The 21,205-nt window shown below is 43.6% G+C and overlaps 2 protein-coding genes across 2 annotated transcripts; one reads left to right on the forward strand and one right to left on the reverse strand.

Moving 5' to 3' along the window:
- The first annotated feature begins 3,697 nt into the window (after positions 1 to 3,697).
- On the forward strand, positions 3,698 to 13,561 carry LOC121545924 (EH domain-containing protein 1-like). Its single transcript, XM_041856848.2, has 6 exons — positions 3,698 to 4,405; positions 8,162 to 8,259; positions 11,214 to 11,455; positions 11,793 to 11,963; positions 12,215 to 12,379; positions 12,587 to 13,561. The coding sequence occupies exons 1-6, from the start codon at positions 4,017 to 4,019 to the stop codon at positions 13,124 to 13,126; spliced, it is 1,605 nt and encodes a 534-aa protein (XP_041712782.1). The 5' UTR covers positions 3,698 to 4,016; the 3' UTR covers positions 13,127 to 13,561.
- A 5,112-nt stretch (positions 13,562 to 18,673) lies between these two features.
- Positions 18,674 to 20,381, reverse strand: LOC121545914 (microtubule-associated proteins 1A/1B light chain 3C). Its single transcript, XM_041856835.2, has 4 exons — positions 20,179 to 20,381; positions 19,888 to 19,943; positions 19,690 to 19,796; positions 18,674 to 19,498 (listed from the first exon to the last, which is right to left on the reverse strand). The coding sequence occupies exons 1-4, from the start codon at positions 20,234 to 20,236 to the stop codon at positions 19,306 to 19,308; spliced, it is 414 nt and encodes a 137-aa protein (XP_041712769.1). The 5' UTR covers positions 20,237 to 20,381; the 3' UTR covers positions 18,674 to 19,305.
- Between the last annotated feature and the right edge of the window lie 824 nt (positions 20,382 to 21,205).

Here is a 21,205-nt window from a genome sequence, read left to right on the forward strand (position 1 = left end):
AAAAGTATATTATATATTTGTTGTACTAATGTTACTGTCCCCACTACAACAGAAAATACTTAAATACATGTAATTTTGTCCTTAAAACATTTCATTGAAATACTGTAGAATTACATTCATTCCTATAGAGGACTGCTCCTACTGGAGTTCTAATATGGCCAACCCGTGGCTTCAAAGCCTCTCAATGGCCACTACATTGCAAAAGCAATCCAGGGTTTCTATACATTATTGCTTGTCCCCGAAGATGAAATCCATTCGTTAGGATGTTCTTCCCTACGTTAGTCACACGCGATATCTCAGACAGCATTGGCCCGATTTTTACTAAATTTACGTGAATGATGCGTTTTGCCATACAGATCCAGATGGTGGCGCTATAATAAAATACGCCCCTACCCCATTTGACCTAAAGTCATGAAATTCAGTACATACTGTAGGTCCCTCAGGTATGTAAAGAACGGTCCTTCTCCTCTCAAGGAACCCATTTGCCATTTTGAATTTTGTGAAAAAACGATTAAAACGCTACCACAGACAGAAGGGAAAACCTTTAATATATTTGATGCTACTCTTCTGGCACATAATGACCGATCTGCACGAAACTTGATATGTGACATCTATGGTCAAAGGTCTCTCAAAGCAATATTTTCCAGACTAATACCTAAAACAACATGGCCGGTATTGGCCAATAAACATTCACTGAGGCGTGGTCTGGCACATAAATGCATATGAATCAGCCAAGGATATTCGTATTATAGCAAAATTTGGTACACATGTTGCAAACACTGTCAAGACTCAACATATGCAAGAACATTCATATCGACCCCACGGTGGCGCTATAACGGGCACATGTTTATATCTCTTGATCTGTTTGACTCAGAGTGATGAAATTTGGCACACATGCTCAGGGATATGAGTCTAGCTAACCCACGCGACATCTCAGACACCACTGGGCCGATTTTGACGAAACTTGGTTGAATGATGGTTCTTGCCATAGAGATCCATCAGTCATTTACAAAATGACACTGATTGGCCCAAGGGGGGCACTGCATCATTTGTGGAGGACAACGTGTTTAATGTTGCCATGTTTTATTATGGGTAAGCTTCACTTTTGTATCTATAGGTCTATCTGATTCCCTAGCATGTGTTTACTTTTACTATTTGGGTTTAGTGTGTGTGTATTTTTGTTTAACTATCCTTGTGGGGACCAGAAGTCCTCAAAAGGATAGTAAAACAAGGAAAGTTGTGGGGACATTTTGCTATTTTAGGCTTAGGGGTTAGGTTTAGGGTTAGGGTTACAATTAGGGTTAGGATTATAATTAAGGTAAGGTTAAGGGTTACGGTTAGGTTTAGGGTTAGGAGTTAGGGTTAGGTATACTTTTAGTGTTAGGGGTTTGGGGTTAAGGTTTAAGGTTAGGGTTATGGTTAGGTTGAGGGTTAAGGTTAGTGTTAGGGTTTGATTTTGGATGGGAACTCATTATTTGGTCCCCACAAGAATAGCAGTACAAACTGTGTGTGTGTGTGTGTGCGCGCGAATATGTGTGTATGTGTGTACGTGTGTATGTGTGTGTAGGTCAGTGGAGTCTGCTGAGGGGAGGACGGCTCATAATAATGGCTGGAACGGAGCGAATTAAATGGCATCAAACACATGGAAACCATGTCTTTGATGTATTTTATACCATTCCACTCTATTCCGCTCCAGTCATTACCACGAGCCCGTCCTCCCCAATTAAGGTGCCACCAATATCCTGTGGTGTACGTGTGTGTAGGCTTTGTGTGCTTGCGAAGGTCTTACTGCATGACTATAGGTGTTCAAACAGGATGCAAAGTTTATGGGCAGGGCCTGTTACATATTTACTGTACGTATAATGATTAATTTCTCTCTCCTTCTCACAGTTTTAAGCAACCCTCACTCACTTCCTTGACCAGTACTTTACTGAACTTCAGTTCCTGAGGGTGAGTAGGTTCAGTTTGTTTTTAAATTGTTATGTTTAAATCTCAACCTGTCTACATCATGAGATCCCCTTGGATGAGATGAGGAAATGTAGTAAAGTGTAATAGATCATTCCATTCATAGTAAGTTTAATTTCTTCTTGTAACTGGCAGGCACAAAGAGAGTCAGCTGATTTCCATACTTGTTTCCATACTTGATTTAACGGATGAACTACTTTGTAAGTCTAAGCGATTTACATGATTATCTTTCATGATGTGTGAATTCATTGATCAGACAAAGAAACTCAAATGAATTTAAAAACATAGAAAGAGAGCAACATGTAAGACAGAAAGGTGAACAAAGTTGAAGGAGTCAATAAGGGGCCAAAGACACTCTCTCGTGAATTGTTTTATTGTTTTGTTTTGCAAAGCTGGAAGGGTGGGAGGTAAAGATCAGTGAGTCAAAGTCTTAGAGAGATTCTGGGAAGGACAGCGAGAAAGAGAAGGCCTAAGATTCTGGAACTAGAGAAGGCCTAGGATTCTGGAAATAAAGAATTAACTAATAGAAACTGTTTTATCATAGTAAAAGTTCAGTACTGTTTGAAATCCTCTGAATTCAACAAATGTAATTGAATCATGAATGTATATACAAGTATTTCATTGATTGAAGTTGAATAGCTGACCCCCCCCCCCTTTACAGGACACCCAGATAACCTCCTGAACGTGCTGAACGGAACCAACCCTTTGAGAACATTGCGCTGGTGGGCACAATCACCATGATTTTATTGCTACAATTGAGTGATACACAATCTGTTTTGTAAATTAGCAATAAGGTAGATCAAAGGTAATAATAAAAATAAAGTATGTATCATTCTTGATAGTGTCTTAGCTGCATTATCACATGCTTTTATGCATTGTCATCACATGTTCAGTCATCACATGTTCAGATTTATGGCACAGAAGCTCTGTGTTGTAATTACCCTTGACCAACAGGGGGCAGTCTAATCTCACGCTATATGACATGACCGTTTGAGATTTGTGATAAGAGTATGAAAATTGTTTACTATTGAATTATGTGGCTTTATGGCTGTGTGATAACGTGCACAATAACTCCAGTGTCTGGTGCCCGCTGGCTGTAACAGCATCTCCATATGGAAGAGCTTAAGGTTCCAGTGGAGCTGCTGTTATGGGCAGAGAGACACCTCTGGTCGTCACCCTGAATGCACTGTGTTGACCTAAATCTACTGTATGTGACGTTGTCTGTGCACTTGTATGTACTTGAGTAGGCCTTTTCATTCTAATAAATGTGTATAGTGTTTATTTTCACAATAAAGATACTGGCATTTACTGTATTTATCTCTCGCTTTCAGTGTATCTGGTCTTTATCACAGCCTACCACATATTTGGGCCACAATGAACACGCTATCAGACAGGGCAATTTAGAGCTGAGTCCAACTTTTAATGAATTGCAGAATAGTGACGCCAAACCTTAGGGCCAAACCAGCAATGTGCAGCAGCTGTCACAAGACTGGGTGAGATGACGAGGAGTCAATTGCCTGTTTCTTCATCCTCATTCGTTATCTTCATCATTTTTGAGCGATGATAGGCCTACGTACTTCATTCATTCGCTGGGACTTGTATTTTGAAGTTCACATTCCACTTCCGCTTTCTGCGTGTCACACAAGTGTCAGCCAGCCGGTGAATGCGGTCACAGAACTCAAAAGGACAGGTAAAAGTGATGTGTTCCTCCTATTAAAGGATAGCGTGTGTTTATTATTCAACGTTTAAGAGAAATTACGCTCTAGACTTCTACAAAAGATTGACAATAGCTGGCTAGATACATACATTAATTATCCAGTTACTGGAGAGGGATTGGCTTGGTGGTTGATTGACTAGTGGTAAAAACTAGCTGGGGCGTGTGGCTCGTCAGGAGGGAGGGACAATCAACACTTCAAGACCTCGCCTACTTTAGCTAACGTTACCCTACTACTGTGATAGTTGCGTGAACAACTTCGCGATATCGCCATCTCTCTCTGCTGTTTTCAGTTCCAAAGCGACACTGCTGTGTCAAACCAGCACAACAGCCCACCATGTTCCGCAGTAGGGATAAAAAAACGCCAGAACCGTTCCAGGATGTTTCGCAAGGTTTGAAGAAACTTTACCGGACTAAACTCTTTCCCCTAGAGGACAGCTACCAATTCCACGACTTCCACTCACCGGCGCTCGAGGATGCCGACTTCGACAACAAACCCATGGTTCTCTTGGTCGGTCAGTACTCGACCGGGAAAACTACTTTTATTCGGCACCTGATGGAGCAAGACTTCCCCGGTATGAGGATAGGGCCCGAGCCGACGACAGACTCTTTCATAGCCGTGATGCACGGTGACCAGGACGGGATGATACCTGGCAACGCCTTGGTTGTCGACCCCAAAAAACCCTTCCGCAAACTCAACGCGTTTGGGAACGCGTTCCTCAACAGGTAAATACTCATGCCAAGTTCCCACGCCCTAGTAGAGGAGCTTATGCCTGTTGTAAAGTACAGTATGCAAATAGGCTATACCTCATACGGTAGGACTAATAGGCAGCAACTCATTTCATGACTTGAAAGAATGATTACTAGTTACTGAACATACCACTAAAGTTACTACAAGGAGCCGTTGTTGCTTGATTGTTGATCACCTGATCTGATGAAGTGTCAGGTGACAATCATAACGTCATTGACAGTGACACCTCTCTCAGCATTCCATATAATACCTCCCTCACAAGCCACTGCATGTTGGGACTCTTTGAAACAAAACGATCTCTACTGTTGCATCATTCCTCCTGTCATTTAGCCCAAGGTGTTTACCCCTTTATTTCATCACCACAACAGATTGTAGCCTCTGTTCCATCCATCACACACACCTGTCGTTAACCCACCTGGAAAAGTCACCTTGCCAAGTTGAGACAACCTTTTCCCCTTGGCTATTTGAACAGTGTGTAACAGCACAGTAGTAACAGCTGGCCAACTCCCACTGAGGATATTTTGCCACTTAATTGGTCTTTTGACCAATCAGATCAGATATTTTGTCACTAATTGGGCTGCCTGTCTAAACGCAGCGGATTAGTCAGTACTCAACAGGTCTTCTTGTGTGTTCAAATACTAATTGTCATGACAAATCAAAGCGATTCAGCGATCCCGACTGCTCTATGGCGCATTCTGACACCACAGTCAGTTGTTCTAGTCTGTTCTACGTGGCATTATGACAACAATCAATGATTGTTTGTCTGTTCTGGGGCTTTATGTGTGTTCTTGGTCCCGTGTAGCTCAGTTGGTAGAGCATGGCGCTTGCAACGCCAGGGTTTTGGGTTTGATTCCCACGGGGGGCCAGTATGAAAAAATGTATGTATGCACTCACTAACTGTAAGTTGCTCTGGATAAGAGCGTCTGCTAAATGACTAAAATCTAAATGTAAATCTTTCAGACTTCAGACTAAGGCTGGGAATTGCCAGGGACCTCACGATAGGCGTCGGCTAATGGGGATCCCAATAAAATCAAATAACTAAATAAACCATAATATCAAAATACTAAGGTACGATACGATATGTAGGCTATTGCGATTCTCCCGATTCTATATGAATTGCGATTCAATACTGTGATTTTATTGCGATTTGATGTTCCAAACATATTGCTCACCATATGTCTGCTGCAGAGGGACAAGAGAGCCATGAGAAAACAAGTTTTGATCAGTCATGGAAATAAGTGCTGAAAACAAATTGGCTCCCTATTAAAAAAAGAAAAAAAAAGATGGAGAACAAGCTATGAAGGAAAAATACTAGCGTTTTGGTGGAGGTATAGCCAACTAGTGCCAAAATAATATTGTGATATTGTCAAAAACGATACTATACGAAATCGTTATCCCGATATGTAACAATAGCGATTATTTTATCTATTTTTATAATTACTTTAAACACACAATCCCTCAAGGTTGTTTTATTGTAGTGTCCTTTGCTGAAGTATCCACTAGAAAGAAGGCATATCCTCTCTGTGAGAGCTTGGCTGGCACCACAAGACACAGCACCCAAACAGATAAACCTGGCCTTGTCTCTCTCTGTGCTGCAGACACAGACTGAATGGACATGTTTTAGAGGAAGTAATGTGCTCAACACTGATGCTGGACTACACTGCTGCTCACCCCTGTTCTGGGGTACTACATTACCCAGGGTGCCTCTGTACAATTGATTTCCGTTGGCTCATAGCAGAGAAAGTCAATGAGGGTCAATTGATAATTAGTCTCACTTAGAGGCTAATTGTTGAGATGAGCAAGGCATCACAAGGCCCATGAGACGGGCTGTTTCACAACAAGACTGAGGACTATCGTAACCGAGAGGGCAGCACAGACACAGATGGTGAGATGATTATAGGTCTATAACCATAGCGTTGTCCTTTAACTACCACAACCAGCCATCGGCCACTCTCTGTGTGTGTGTGTGTGTTCACAATGGGAGTAGTAAGAGTCAGCGGGATGGGGTTCCGTTTTACTGAACTCAGCCTGTTATTTCAGGACACTGACTGACTGACTCTGCACATTACTGCACGGGGGCTTCCAGTAACATCTCAAAGGGAAATGTGTTGTAAAGTACTTAGGTGTACTTGTCTTGCACCCAATGTCCACCACGTCCTCAAGCCTCATAGTATTTCTTCACTTTGGGAAGTTGTGGGGCTGCCTGATGAGGGGTTCAGAGAGGGGTAGAGAGGCAGGGATTGGGGTTACTGTTTGAGTAGTGTGTGGTGGAGAGAGAGATTCTGAGGTTAGCGCAGTTGTGCTGACCCTTTTGTAGAAAATGTTAGATAAACGGGAAGGCTTGGACTGTCAAATAAAATTTTATTTGTCACATGCTACATCAACAACGGGTGTAGACTAACAGTGAAATGCTTACTTACGGGCCCTTCCCAACAATCCCAAACACAAGGAACAAATACACAGTGAGTGACGATAACTTGGCTATATACACAGGGTACCAGTACCAAGGTAATTGAGGTAGATATGTACATGTAGGTAGAGGTAAAGTGACTAGGCAACAGGATAGATAATAAACAGTAGCAGCAGTGTATGTGATGAGTCAAACAATTTAGTGCGGGGGGGGTGTCAATGCAGATAGTCCGGGTAGCTATTTGGTTAACTATTTAGCAGTCTTATGGCTGTTCAGGGTCCTGTTGGGGGTCATGTTGGTTCAAGACTTGGTGCATCGGTACCGCTTGCCGTGTGGTAGCAGAAAGAACAGTCTATGACTTAGGTGGTTGGAGTCTATAAGCGTCCGGAATAGTGTTCCGCTCTTTGAAAGCAGCAGCTCTAGCCTTTAGCTCAGTGCAGATGTTGCATGGTATCCATGGCTTCTGGTTGGGATATGTACATGTGGTCATTGTGGGGAGAAATATATTCCCATTGTAATATGATACTACTCTACCACAGGATTTTTCACCCCCCTAGTTCTTTGACTTCTTGTTTGGCCTTGAATTGTCTATTTTCTCCCTCTCTCCACTCTATGAAACGTCTGTTGTAAAGGGTCCAGTTGTAGGCTACATCTACTCTCCTATGAGTGTTTCTGTGAGAATGTAAGCTAAGAGCTTAGTTCTGCTAGTCTTGTGATCTAATGCCTGTAGCGTAATGTCCAGAATATGAGTTATTTGGGAGCGGTGGGGCAGCAGAGTTCTGGGATGAGAAGGAAAAGTGGTAAAACGTAACAATCGTTTTTCCTGCTTGAGGAAACTGCGGTCTTCTGTTTGACCGACCTAGCCCTCTCTCTCCAGATACAAAACATGTTATTTTCTCTGTGTGTGTCGTGGTTTGCTCTCAATTATACACTTACCCACTTGAAGTTTTAGGCTGAAAAACCATTATGTTTGGGATGACTAATGAACGAAAATAACATTATGTATTGTTTAAGCTTGGCCAGTGAGTCAAGGTTATTCTATGGACAATCGAAGAAATTATGCAGCATTCAACTCTCACAGAAAACAGTTTTTCCTTGTTTGAATTGTGTTTTGTCCCACTTCCAGGCAAACCATTCAGTTCCCATTTCTAGCTGTGACAGGTTGACTGTAAGCTTAGTTTAGACCTACATTAATGCCTAGCTTTGTTTCAACAGCCTCACCTAACTGGTTGTTAATGTCCCCCCCTGCCTATCTCTCCCCCATCCCTCTCTCTTTCTTTCTACCTCTTTCACTTCCACCCTCCACTCCATCTCCTTGCAGATTTACGTGTGCTCAGATGTCCAACCCGGTCCTGGAGAGCATCAGTATCATTGATACCCCTGGAATCCTGTCAGGGGAGAAACAGAGGATAAGCAGAGGTCAGCCTCACACGCATGCAAAAACACTTGCTTTTATGTTTTTTCCACTGTCATTTATCAGAGTTATCTCAATAGAGGTGTCAAGCCTGGCTGTGTCAACCACTAAGTGGGTCAGAGGTAACACAGGCCATTTAAAGCTCTCCTAAGATGACAGAATAGTATAGAATACTTCTCTTTTCTGTTGAGAAGTGCAAGTAAAGTATGATGTTTGGGGTCCTGGGAAGGGAAGCTGACTAGAACTGAGATGACTGTGAATTTCCCCGTAACCCCTACGTTGCACATTCTTCTGATATTGCTCAGCCAATATTTTCCCTTATTGGCTCATTCTGCTGATAATATTTGGTAATATCATCTCTTATTGGGACATTTTTCCCACTACAAGTGAAAGGTTTAGAGATCAAAGCAACAAGTGTAGCCTAACAGTGAAATGCTTACTTACGGGTCCTTTTCCACCAATGCACAGTTGAAGATAAAGATTTTTTTATAGAAATAGTGACACAAGGAATAAATACACAGTGAATAACAATACCAAATAACATGGCTATATACAGGGAGCACGAGGTAGCTATGTACATGTAGGTAGGGTTAAAGTGACTAGGCAACAGGGTAGATAATAGACAGTAGCAGCAGCGTATGTGGTGTGTGTGTGGCGTCAGTATGCATGTGTGCCCATGTTATGTGTGTGTTGGGGTGTCAGTATAAGTATGTGTGGGTAGAGTCCAAAAGGGTCAATGCAGGTAGTCCGGTTAGCCATTTGATTAACTATTTAGCAGTCTTGTTTAGCAGTCTTATGGCTTGGGGGTAGAGGCTGTTCAGGTTCCTGTTGGTTCCAGACATGAACAGCATCTACCCCAAGCCATAAGACTGCTAAACAAGACTGCTAAAGAGCTGGGCAGAGATCCCAAGAGAGTAGAGACAAGGAAAGAAGGGAGAAGTGAGAAAGATGAACAGAGCTAAGAGCTATGAGATGAGGGGAAAGTGTGTGTAAATGCATACATGAATGTGTGTCAAGGTGACACTGTTTAGCGTTGGGGGGGTGAAACGCCATACTGGAATACCACATGCATACCTCAGACCACTATGATTCCACAGACACACACAGGCCTGACTGTATTGTTCATCGGGGGTATGACCGTGCCGGGGGCTGGTAGAGGACTGTGTGTGTGTGTGTTTTAGAAGCAGTTGTGGGTAGACTGGAGAGAGTGGTGCAGCGGTCATTGTGTGGGGACAGTTGTGTTTCAAACTATCCATTTGATGGATGGAATGTCCTCTAAATCCCACAGGCCTCTGACTTATCTCTCTCTTTTTGTCTCTCTAAAAATTTCTCTCACTCTGTCTCTGTCTTTCTCTCTCTCTCTCTCTCTCTCTCCTGTCTTGCTTGATATGGAAGTGTTATGATTTCCTTTTTCCCTCACTCTACCGGTGATTCTGTCTCTTTCAATCACTTTCTGTTGCTCACATTTGTTCTCTCACTCACTCTTTCCACTGGCCCCTCCCCTCCACCCCCCTGACTCACACACACACACACACACACACTACAACACACATGCACAAAGCCTCCCCCTGGAATGCATGTGCAGCAGATCTGGTACTGTTTGGTGTGGCCAGCTGCGTAGATTAGCTTTTTAGACTGACTGACTGCATTCTTCTCTGATCAGATGACGGGCCCTAATGAAAACCGTAATTCCCCCTCTCCATTACTTTTTCTTTCCTTTTCTGTCTTTTTTAAAGAGCCTTGGATCGCCGCGCCAGAACTCCCCAGGCTTCTGTTCAGAAATGGAAAAGGCCTCTCTGTTCCTATTTCTTTTCAGCCTCATCTGTTTTTTTTGTGTGTTTTTTTTACTTATTTTTAAGGTTAAATAGGATGGAACTAAATACGTTTGAATATTTGGACAGTATCAGAGACATTTTGAAACATGCTGCATAGGGTCTATAGTTTCAGTATGTAGGTCAGTAGTGTTGTCAATTATAGGATCAATAGGCACTACAAAGCCTATTCCCCCTCAGGAGACTGAAAAGATTTGGCATGGGTCCTCAGATCCTCAAAAAATTCTACAGCTGCACCATCGAGAGCATCCTGACTGGTTGCATCACCGCCTGGTATGGCAACTGCTTGGCCTCCGACCGCAAGGCACTACAGAGGGTAGTGCGTACGGCCCAGTACATCACTGGGGCCAAGCTTCCTGCCATCCAGGACCTCTATACCAGGCGGTGTCAGAGGAAGGCCCTCAAAATTGTCAAAGACTCCAGCCACCCTAGTCATAGACTGTTCTCTCTGTGCCAAGTCTAGGTCCAAAAGACTTCTCAACAGCTTCTACCCCCAAGCCATAAGACTCCTGAACAGCTAATCATGGCTACCTGGACTATTTGCACTGCCCCCCCACCCCCACCCCCCACCCCATATTTTTACGCTGCTGCTACTCTGTTAATTATTTCTGCATAGTCACTTTAACTCTACCCACATGTACATATTACTTCAACTACCTCAACTAGCCGGTGCCCCCGCACATTGACTCTGCACCGGTACCCCCCTGTATATATAGCCTCCCTACTGTTATTTTATTTTACTTCTGCTCTTTTTTTCTCAACACTTTTTTTGTTGTTTTATTTTTACTTTTTTTGTTAAAAATAAATGCACTGTTGGTTAAGGGCTGTAAGTAAGCATTTCACTGTAATGTCTGCAGCTGTTGTATTCGGCGCATGTGACCAATAAAATTTGATTTGATTTGTTAGTGTGAAACCCACAGAATACACCACAACCCTCAACTCAATACTCCCTTTTCCTCTTCAATTTGTCAGTCCGCCATCTCATCTTTCTCCCCACAATCTCATTTGGGGTTCCTCCTCAACATAAGTGTTGTTGATAGACACAGTCCAGACTGGTGTGTGTGTGTGTGTGTGTGTGTGTGTGTGTGTGACTCCACCGTAACCCCCCTCCCCTTGTCGTTCTCCAGGGTATGACTTTGCAGCGGTACTGGAGTGGTTCGCGGAACGTGTGGACCGCATTATCCTCCTGTTTGATGCCCACAAGCTGGACATCTCAGACGAGTTCTCTGAGGTGATCTGCGCCCTGAAAAACCACGAGGACAAGATGCGCGTGGTGCTGAACAAGGCTGACCAGATCAACACGCAGCAGCTGATGAGAGTCTACGGCGCCCTCATGTGGTCGCTGGGGAAGATCATCAACACCCCCGAGGTGACTCATTATTTCATTTTCTTCGACAAAGGTGCGTCCGAAATCACACCCTATTCCCTATGGCATATATATACAGTGCTGCCAAGAGTGTGCAAAGCTGTCATCAAGGCAAAGGGGTGGCTATTTGAAGAATCTCAAATATAAAATATATTTTGATTTGTTTAACACTTTTTTGTTTACTACATGATTCCATATGTGTTATTTCATAGTTTTGATGTCTTCACTATTATTCTACAATGTAAAAAAATTGTCAAAATAAAGAAACCCTTGAATGAGTAGGTGTGTCCACATTTTTGACTGGTAGTGTATGTATGTGTGTGTGTATTGTGGTCCCCAGGTGGTGAGGGTGTACATCGGGTCGTTCTGGGCCCAGCCTCTCCTGATCCCTGACAATAGGAAGCTGTTTGAGGCTGAGGAACAGGACTTGTTCCAGGACATCCAGGGGCTTCCCCGGAACGCAGCGATACGGAAACTCAACGACCTCATCAAGAGGGCACGGCTGGCTAAGGTGAAACATGGGGACGGGTAGGGGGAGGGTTCCCCAGATGGGTGTAGGGAAGGTATGAGGGGACTTTAGCAGAGAGGAACAGAGTTAAAGTTAGTAGTATTTTGTTGTGGGTCAACAGGTAGTTTCTAAAGGATGTTTGAACCCTTGTACATGTCAATGCCTACATCCTCAGCTGGTTTATTATGGCAGAATATCAGTCTGGGTCAATAGCTTCTTTCTATAGGTTGTGTGAACTTTGAACCCTTGTCCAGGTCCATGCCTACATCATCAGCTCTCTGAAGAAGGAGATGCCCAGTATGTTTGGGAAGGAGAACAAGAAGAAGGAACTGATTGCCAACCTGGGAGAGACGTACCTGAAGATAGAGAGGGAACATCAGATCTCCCCCGGAGACTTCCCTAAACTCAAGAAGATGCAGGTGAGATGGAGCCTATTGATGGAATAGTTTCCGTACAGATGTCCACACCAGAGGTTAATCAGTGTGACTTTACAAACTGAAGTGTTATCCCATCCTCTGTATTATGTTGTAGAAGAAATGAAGACCATCCAATGATGAACATAATCTTTGTTAATGACCTCAGACCTTTAACATAGTATTCATCTCCCCTCGCCTTCGTCTCTGTAGGAGCTCCTGGCTGGCCACGACTTCTCTAAGTTCTCTACCATGAAGCCCAAGCTGCTAGAGGCTGTGGAGGACATGTTGGCCAACGACATCGCCCGCCTCATGACCCTGGTCCGCCAGGAGGAAGCCGCCATGCCCAGCCAAGCTGTCCACGGAGGCGCCTTCGAGGGCACCATGTCTGGCCCCTTCGGCCACGGCTATGGAGAGGGAGCCGGGGAAGGCATCGACGAGCTGGAGTGGGTGGTGGGCCGGGACAAACCCTCGTACGATGAGATCTTCTACACGCTGTCGCCGATCAACGGTAAAGTGTCGGGCGCGGCAGCCAAGAAGGAGATGGTGAAGTCCAAGCTGCCCAACACGGTCCTGGGCAAGATCTGGAAGCTGGCCGACGTGGATAAGGATGGTTACCTGGACGACGAGGAGTTTGCGTTGGCCAATCACCTGATCAAGGTGAAGCTGGAGGGGCATGAGCTGCCGGGGAAGCTTCCGGAACACCTGGTGCCACCTTCTAAACGCCACCAGGAGATTGATATGGGAGAGTGATATGGGACTGGGAGGAAGGGGGAAAACCTCAATCTAATGAGCCAGAGAGACACTGGGGAGGGCTGGGTTAAGGAGGGGTTGTTTTGAGGTGTGGGGGAAATGTTTCTGAAGATTAGCTGAGGGAGGGTTGGGCGGGTGGAGAGTAGGAACTGATGAACGGACATTAACGGAACAGAATGGGTTGATTGCTGCATGAGGGGATGGGGAAACTTGCTAAATAAATGTTTTACAAATGTATCAGATCCAAAACATATACTGTCCATATGTTGATCCAAAGAGACATTAATTAACTCGTCCTTTTTGAAGAAAAAATAATCTAATTTAGAATTGTTTTATCTATATTTTTGTATTTCCTGTCTGTTTACTATGCGATGCATTCAGATGCTTCCATTTGATTATTTTCTCAGATGAATAAAAAGGAAATATTTATCCAAAGGAGGTAGTCTAGTATTTACTATGTTGGAAAACTTTTCATGCTGACCTCACCGGCAGCGTTGCAATTTACACGTTATTCAATAATTTCATCCAAACTGCTCGCGAGTGTCTGCGTAGCCAGGCGCTAAATTTTAATGTGGTTCTATTTTAGACGCTTGACGCGCTGCAAGTCCCACCTCTCCCATCTACTCATTGCTTTTTAGGAGCATATACCCACGTGGGTGATTGAAAGATGGAGCTCCACACTCCAGTACGGTTGGTTGCGGTAATGCACCAATTAAGTTGGTTGCCAACTGCCATATAAAATCCACAGAAGAAGAAGACTGATACTCCCCCACTTAACATACTGTTTGGCTAGTTGGGCCCAAGCTTGCTGTACAACAGTAAGACCTATTCAGTCTGTCTACAAACAGGCTCTCAAAGTGCTTGATAGGAAGCCCAATAGCCATCATCACTGTCACATCCTTAGAAAGCATGAGCTCCTGAGTTGGGAAAATCTTGTGCAATACACCGATGCATGTCTTGTATTCAAGATCCTAAATGGCTTGGCTCCCCCTCCACTCAGTATTTTTGTCAAACAGAAAACCCAAACATATGGCAGCAGATCCACAAGGTCTGCCATGAGAGGTGACTGTGTAGTTCCCCTAAGGAAAAGCACCTTTAGTAAATCCGCTTTTTCTGTGAGAGCTTCCCATGTCTGGAATACACTGCCATCAGACACACATAACTGCACCACATATCACACTTTCACAAAATGCTTGAAGACATGGCTAAAGGTCAATCAGATTTGTGAACATGGTCCCTAGCTGTGTGTTGCCGCTTTCCATGTCTGTTGTCTGTAACTTGTGAGGTGTGGAAACACTTTGTTGCTTTTATGAATTTTGTCTTGCTGCTTTTTGTCCTATGTTGCTATGTCTGTATGCTATGTCTTGTTCTATGTTGTTATTGTCTATATTGTAATTGTTTTTAATAACCTGCCCAGGGACTGCGGTTGAAAATTAGCCGGCTGGCTAAAACCGGCACTTTTACTGAAACGTTGATTAATGTGCACTGTCCCTGTAAAAATTAACTCAAACTCAAACTCAAACTGAACGAGGAGAGATTACTAGAAACTAACTAGGTTTCCCCTTTTATCTGTGGGTTAGAGTAGAGTGTCGGAGTAGAGAACACACGATTTTGTGTGACTCAAAATGGGTAGATATTCTACAAAGATCCAGCAAAAAAATGACCTTGTACATTTCAGGTTAAATAACAACCCAATGTTTATATCCCAGCTAGCAAAATGTCCATGAATGTTTCGACCTGTCCCCAAATTAATATAGTTGGTTCAGAATTCATTTTGATATTTCAACCTGCATGTCCAGATCGCATCTGGTGGGGATAGACAAACACAACGTGCGCACTATTGCACACGTGGAGACTGTTTGGTCATCATGTTATTTAGAAATGTCAACCTAGATTGAATTGAATACATAAGTGCCCCCTGTAGGTGAGAACCGGTCACTGTCGGCTGAGTTGGAAGCAAGCGCCTGATGACAGGACTGCTTATGTATCTGCTTGTAAAATATGTTTTGAACAAGGGTGGATAGATGCAGCTGTAGGCCTATTGATCAACTGAAGATACTTACAGAGAGAGAAGGAACTGATTATGAGATTCTGGAACACATTCACGGTGAACATGTGTTGATCATTTAGAATGCTGGAAACACAGTTGAGAAAGTTCCAGAACGTTAACACAAATCATAAACAGACACAGACAAATGTTTTGTTGAAACCATTGAAGCTTTCAAAAACAGGTTTTAAAACTACTAGACTGAACCCTAAAGATATTGTTAGATGGCAAGTCTAGATGTGCCTGTTTTGCATCATTCAAATGCTCTTATTTCCATATCTTTGATTCAAACAGAGTACAAGAGAGAGTAACCATATGTTTCCACTCACACTATTTACTTGATTGATTGCAATTGACAATGTTTACTTTCTCACAACTCACCATCACGATGACAGCCCCCCACCCAACCCCGCCTAGTTGTTTTGCCCTCAATGCCTTGTCTCTATGGTGATCATAGATCTTTCTCGTCATACATGGCACTCAAATTACATCTAGCTCGTAGAGAATGGGCCAGGGACAGGAATGTGAGTTATGCAGAGGTACCCTGGTCAGGTCTCCTGTGTGTTAGCATGTTTACTGTATAGCAGGCTCATCTGCTGTTTGAATGCAGCATGTGGGTTTACACCTTGAAGCTTGTTTTTGTGCTCTGTGTTGCACCTTTTAATATTTGAACTTGAAGCCCACTACACACAATGAAGGTTATACATTCTGTAGCTGTTTTCTTGACAGCGTGTGTCTCCATGACAGCAAAACAACTTTCTCCATTTTAGAACCAGTGTGTGGTTTATCTTATCAAATACACACACACACACCAGTGGAGGCTGCTGAGGGGATCATAATAATGGCTGGAACGATGTAAATTGAATGGCATCAAACACATGGAAACCATGTATTTGATACCATTCCACCCATTCCTCTCCAGCCATTACCACAAGCCAGTTCTCCCCAATTAAGGTGCCAACAACCACCTGTGACACACACACACACATGTTTTGCCTTGTGTCAAACCCTCACCTATGGGCCCAGCATGTAACTCAGATTGTATGATACTCTGTCATGCTCTGACCCTGTTCCACATGATCCCCATACTCTGACCCTGTTCCACATGATCCCCATACTCTGACCCTGTTCCACATGATCCCCATACTCTGACCCTGTTCCACATGATCCCCATACTATGTCTGCTCTGACCCTGTTCCACATGATCCCCAAACTCTGTCATACTCTGACCCTGTTCCACATGATCCCCAAACTCTGTCATGCTCTGACCCTGTTCCACATGATCCCCAAACTCTGTCATACTCTGACCCTGTTCCACATGATCCCCAAACTCTGTCATACTCTGACCCTGTTCCACATGATCCCCAAACTCTGTCATGCTCTGACCCTGTTCCACATGATCCCCATACTCTGTCATGCTCTGACCCTGTTCCACATGATCCCCACAACATGCCTCAGTGTGACTGGATTAGGTTTGAAACCTGTTTATACCTGTTTCATTTTGATTGGGACCAGGGTTATCTCTTGTGTCTTGAGTTATTACTACATATATCTGTTACTGTTCTACTGACTGAGTAGTCACTGCCCTGTAAATGCTATAGTTCCTCTTGTGAGTAATGGATATGGGTGAGATACTGTTCCATCAATACAGTGCTTTGTGATTGGCTACTGTATGTCTGTGTTGAAAGTATCTGTACAGTACACTTCAACTTGGTAGAATAATCTGTTTACAGCTCAAATGATCTTGCTTACATGCTTCAAAGTCATCTTAATATCAGTAGTAGAATAAGACAGATGGGAATCAGTACCCTAAGGTAAACCAACGACACATTACGTAAGCCCCATGACACAGCACTAATGAGCTATTTCACAAGTCTTCCTTAGCATCTCTCTGTGTTCTCCACACACTTGATTAAATAGAGCACCTTGCACGCCATGCACAGTGTGTCAGAAATAACCTTGCCACTCGTAACATTGACTAAACCATGGCTTGAATGTACAGTCGAGAGAGACCCACCCAGTTGTCCGGTTTAAACCACTCTTCAAAAGCAGTATTCCAGTTCTAGAACACATTGTGCAAATGGTGCTAGAATGGTCACGATGGTGTGAAGTGAGTGGGTGTGCATATCCTCCTCTTAACTCAACCCTTACACTCCCACTGCCTCTCTCTTCCTCTGTCTCGCTCCCCTTGTCTGTTTGTATACCTGTCTCTAACCCTGTTTGTGTAGCTGTCTCTCTCTCCATCTCTTTCTCTCTACCTCCATCAATCCATTTCTGGGTCACTGTCATTCTGTCCTTCTCTGAAAATACCTCTGCCCCATAGACTAAGATAGACATTGCATCATTGTATCTGTCCATTTGTGGGAGCCTGGGCAGTGCCATTGAGGCCATCTCCATTTTGAAGTAGTCAATTTCTTCTACTACTTCTATGAGTTGGCAAACAAACTGAAGGGGTACACACTGCCACCTATAGTGTGTTGTTCAAACAGGTATAACGCCAAGGTTTAGATCACATAAATATGGTGGTCTTCAATGTCAAAGTTACAGGACTTTGATGTTAAATCCGTTTGTTTGGGGCACTAGAGTCCTCTATCTATCTCTATGCTCGGCCCCCTCCTCACGCCCATTCCCCCCGATGACCCTGTGACACACTGACCCCTCCTGACCCGTACTGTTAAAGGCAGCCAGGGGGTTATGTAACACAGCTATGTGTAGAAAGGTGTCACATCTAAGACAGAGCTGAGAAGCAGCATGGCAGCTTTGTGTGAGAGTACAGTGTGTGTGTAAGTACATAGTGTGTGTGTGTAAGTACAGTGTGTGTGTGTCATGGCAGCCTGTCTGTATGGGACACAGGTCTAGTTCCAGGAATCATACATGACTAATATAACTCATGACTCTCTGAAGTTACCTAAACTTGGGTGATGCATGTGAAGTCATGCATTCATGACTTTGTCCTTCAACAGAAAATACATGCTGTTATGATGGTTATATGATGCTATGGGGAATGGTAAATTACAAGCTTGTTTGACTGGCCAAAAATCTAACCATATTATACATTAAAAGGACAGGGAGTTTATTTGGGAATTTTGATTACATTTGATTTCACAGAGCACAGCATTGTTAGATATACAACATGAACACATCTAAGTCTTCATTGAGTATAAACAGTCCAAATAACACACGTAACACTTTGTCTAACTTGTAACATTGTGTGTAATAACACTGTGCCTGAAGGTCACAAAATGGGAATGATAATGTTTCATGAGGAAGATGGAAAGGAGAGCTTTAAGTGCTAAGAAGTAAGACCAGCAGACTCCTCACATCCTCTCTCCTCATCTCCTTCTCAAAACCTATTGGATTTGAAAGCTAGAGGTCCCTCCCCTCTGGCCTTCTCCTCCAATGGGTTTTAAGAAGGAGACGAAGAGAGAGAACGTGAGGAGTCTGCAATTGAGATCTTCCCATTGACCTTATTTTCCTCAGTTTCAACATGTTTCTTTTGAGGGGCGGAAGAAGTAACAGAAGAGATATAGGTCCTTGGGGGGGACCCCAGAGCACCCAACAGACCTCAGTGGTTCCTGGAAGTAATACAATATCCCAACAGGAGGGAATTTCACTTGTGTCAGGGTGAGTACCCACAATGTAGGGCATCCTTCTCCAACCTATTTCTCTCTGGTGTTACGACAATGATCTCTACTGATATTTTACTAAATTATTAAAGAGTTATTAGAGAGGTTTCTTTCTATCTCTTAAATCTCATTGAATAAATCAATAAATGAAATAGAGTCCAATCATCTCAGTCCAACTCTGGCAGAGCTGGTAGTGGTCAGAAACTAACCAAGAGAAGGACAAAGGTGCAGTACAGTGATTCGCAGTCCATTTGTGAGGTAGAAGGGAAAAAAACAGAGTCCATAGCTCAATCTCAATCGCTTGAAAATCCAACCTCTCCCCGTTTCCTCCCGTACACTGTCACTTCATCGTCAAAGACTTGACAGGTGAAAACAATATGGTGGAAGCTCATCCTTACTTGGACTGGCTTCACCTGGTCAGTTCTTCCAGATCAGTGCAGTGGAAGAGAGCAAGTGAGGAGAGGACATATCTTTCAGAGCATTGAGAAGGAGCCCATGGTTTGGGCTCAGCAGGGAGGGCTAGCGTCCGCGTCCACGTCCCCTCCGAACATGTCCTGTGAGGCGTAGGTGATGTAAAGGAAGCCATCCGGGTCACTGTACTGGGAGTAGACCTCCCCCATACTGGACGACATGCAGGACATGCTCCTCTCCGACACCAACAGGTACAGAGCCTGGGTGGACTCCAGGTCAATCTTACTCCTGAGGAGAGGTAGAGGATAGGAAGAGGGGTTATCACATGTGTCCCGTGAAGACATGGTCAATACCGTATGCACACGCAATCTCGGAAGCCACATGCGCACACACACACACTAAACACACACACAGACTGTCAGCAAATCCACTTTGGTTTTCTCATAATACAAATCCTTTTTCACTCAATCAGTGCTCACCTGAGTAGACAGAGGAACTGACCCAAGGTTAGCTCGAATGGAACCAGGAATTTGGTCTTGTTCAATAGGGGAAGGGTCTTCTCACGGAGGTAACGCTCTACGATCACCTTTACAGTTAGAGCACACAAATAGACAACTGTTAGCATTTGATTGGACGCAATATTTTACCAAAATGTTAAGAGCAGCAAAATTACTCACGGGTAACTTGTTTGGGAATTTGGTGCGAATACTGAACACTTCATGCTTTCTTGTTGCTAGAAAAAGCATAACAGAAGAACATTACCACTTTATTATAGGCCACTAGAAGCTATATTATAGGGTGTTAGAATGAACTAAAACACCAGGTGAGTCGAGCAACATTTTTCATGCGCTCTTTAATGATAGGCTATGATCATCTTAATCACCATAATTATAATTTATCAAGAAGACTATAGCTATCATAAAAAATGACTATAGAATAAAACAATAGACTAGAATAGAAGCACTAACCAAGGCATTTTCTTTGCTTGAAAGGCATCAGCTCCATAGATTTCTCGAAGGGAGGCATTTTTCTTCTCTGGGTGGTTTTGTTTCTTGCTGTGGCTGCTGGCTGCTTGTTGTGCCGGCGGCGGTCCTTGACCCAGGCTGACGGTAATAGTCCCCTCGGGTGGAAGTTTGCACAAACCCCAATGCTTCACTGTTCACTGCTGGCTTTTATAGGGAGGCGGGCTGATATGTGGCTAAGCTATGGGAATGCTTACGTGAACAAAGCTTGGACCCACTCCTCGTCCTAATGATATGTTGTGTATTAGCCCTGGCCTCGTGATTGGTTCAGATCCACTTCACACATACTGGTTATCTCAGACCACTTACAGCATATCTCAGACGTTGGTGTCATGAGGGCTCACTGTTGAACAATAACAAACAACTCCAGAAGATGTAAACCTCAAACTGTAGCAAATGGTTTTTATATTTGATAATTGTATGGTTTTGAAAGGAAGAGTTACACAATATAATACTATCTACTTACTCTTAAACAATCAATATGTGATATATTTAAGCAATAAGGCCCGCAACGCAGAGTGCCTGGACACAGCCCTTAGCCGTGGTATATTGGCATTATACCACAAACCCCCGAGGTGCCTTATTGCTATTATAAACTGGTTACCAATGTAATTAGAGCAGTAAAAATAAATGTTTTGTCATACCTGTGGTATACCACGGCTGTCAGCCAATCAGCATTCAGGGCTCGAACCACCCTGTTTATAATCATATTTGTATTAATCACTGTACATTTGAAAACTAAGATATATGGAGGCCTCATTCTGGAATGATGGGAGTCTGTGTGTGTGAATAGTGTTTGCGTTAGGGAATGGGACACCTACACCATATTGCCAAATCACCAGGAGTTGTCTGCAAGAGTTCTGTTTCAAAGGGTTGTGGTGAAAACTTCTAGATCTCTCTCTTTCACCTTATCTCGCTCTCTCTCTCTCGCTCACACTCTCACTCTCTCTCTCATTCTCTCTCTCTCTCTCTC

Source organism: Coregonus clupeaformis, chromosome 3 (genome assembly GCF_020615455.1).
Source record: "Coregonus clupeaformis isolate EN_2021a chromosome 3, ASM2061545v1, whole genome shotgun sequence".
Classification (NCBI taxonomy): Eukaryota; Metazoa; Chordata; class Actinopteri; order Salmoniformes; family Salmonidae; genus Coregonus; species Coregonus clupeaformis.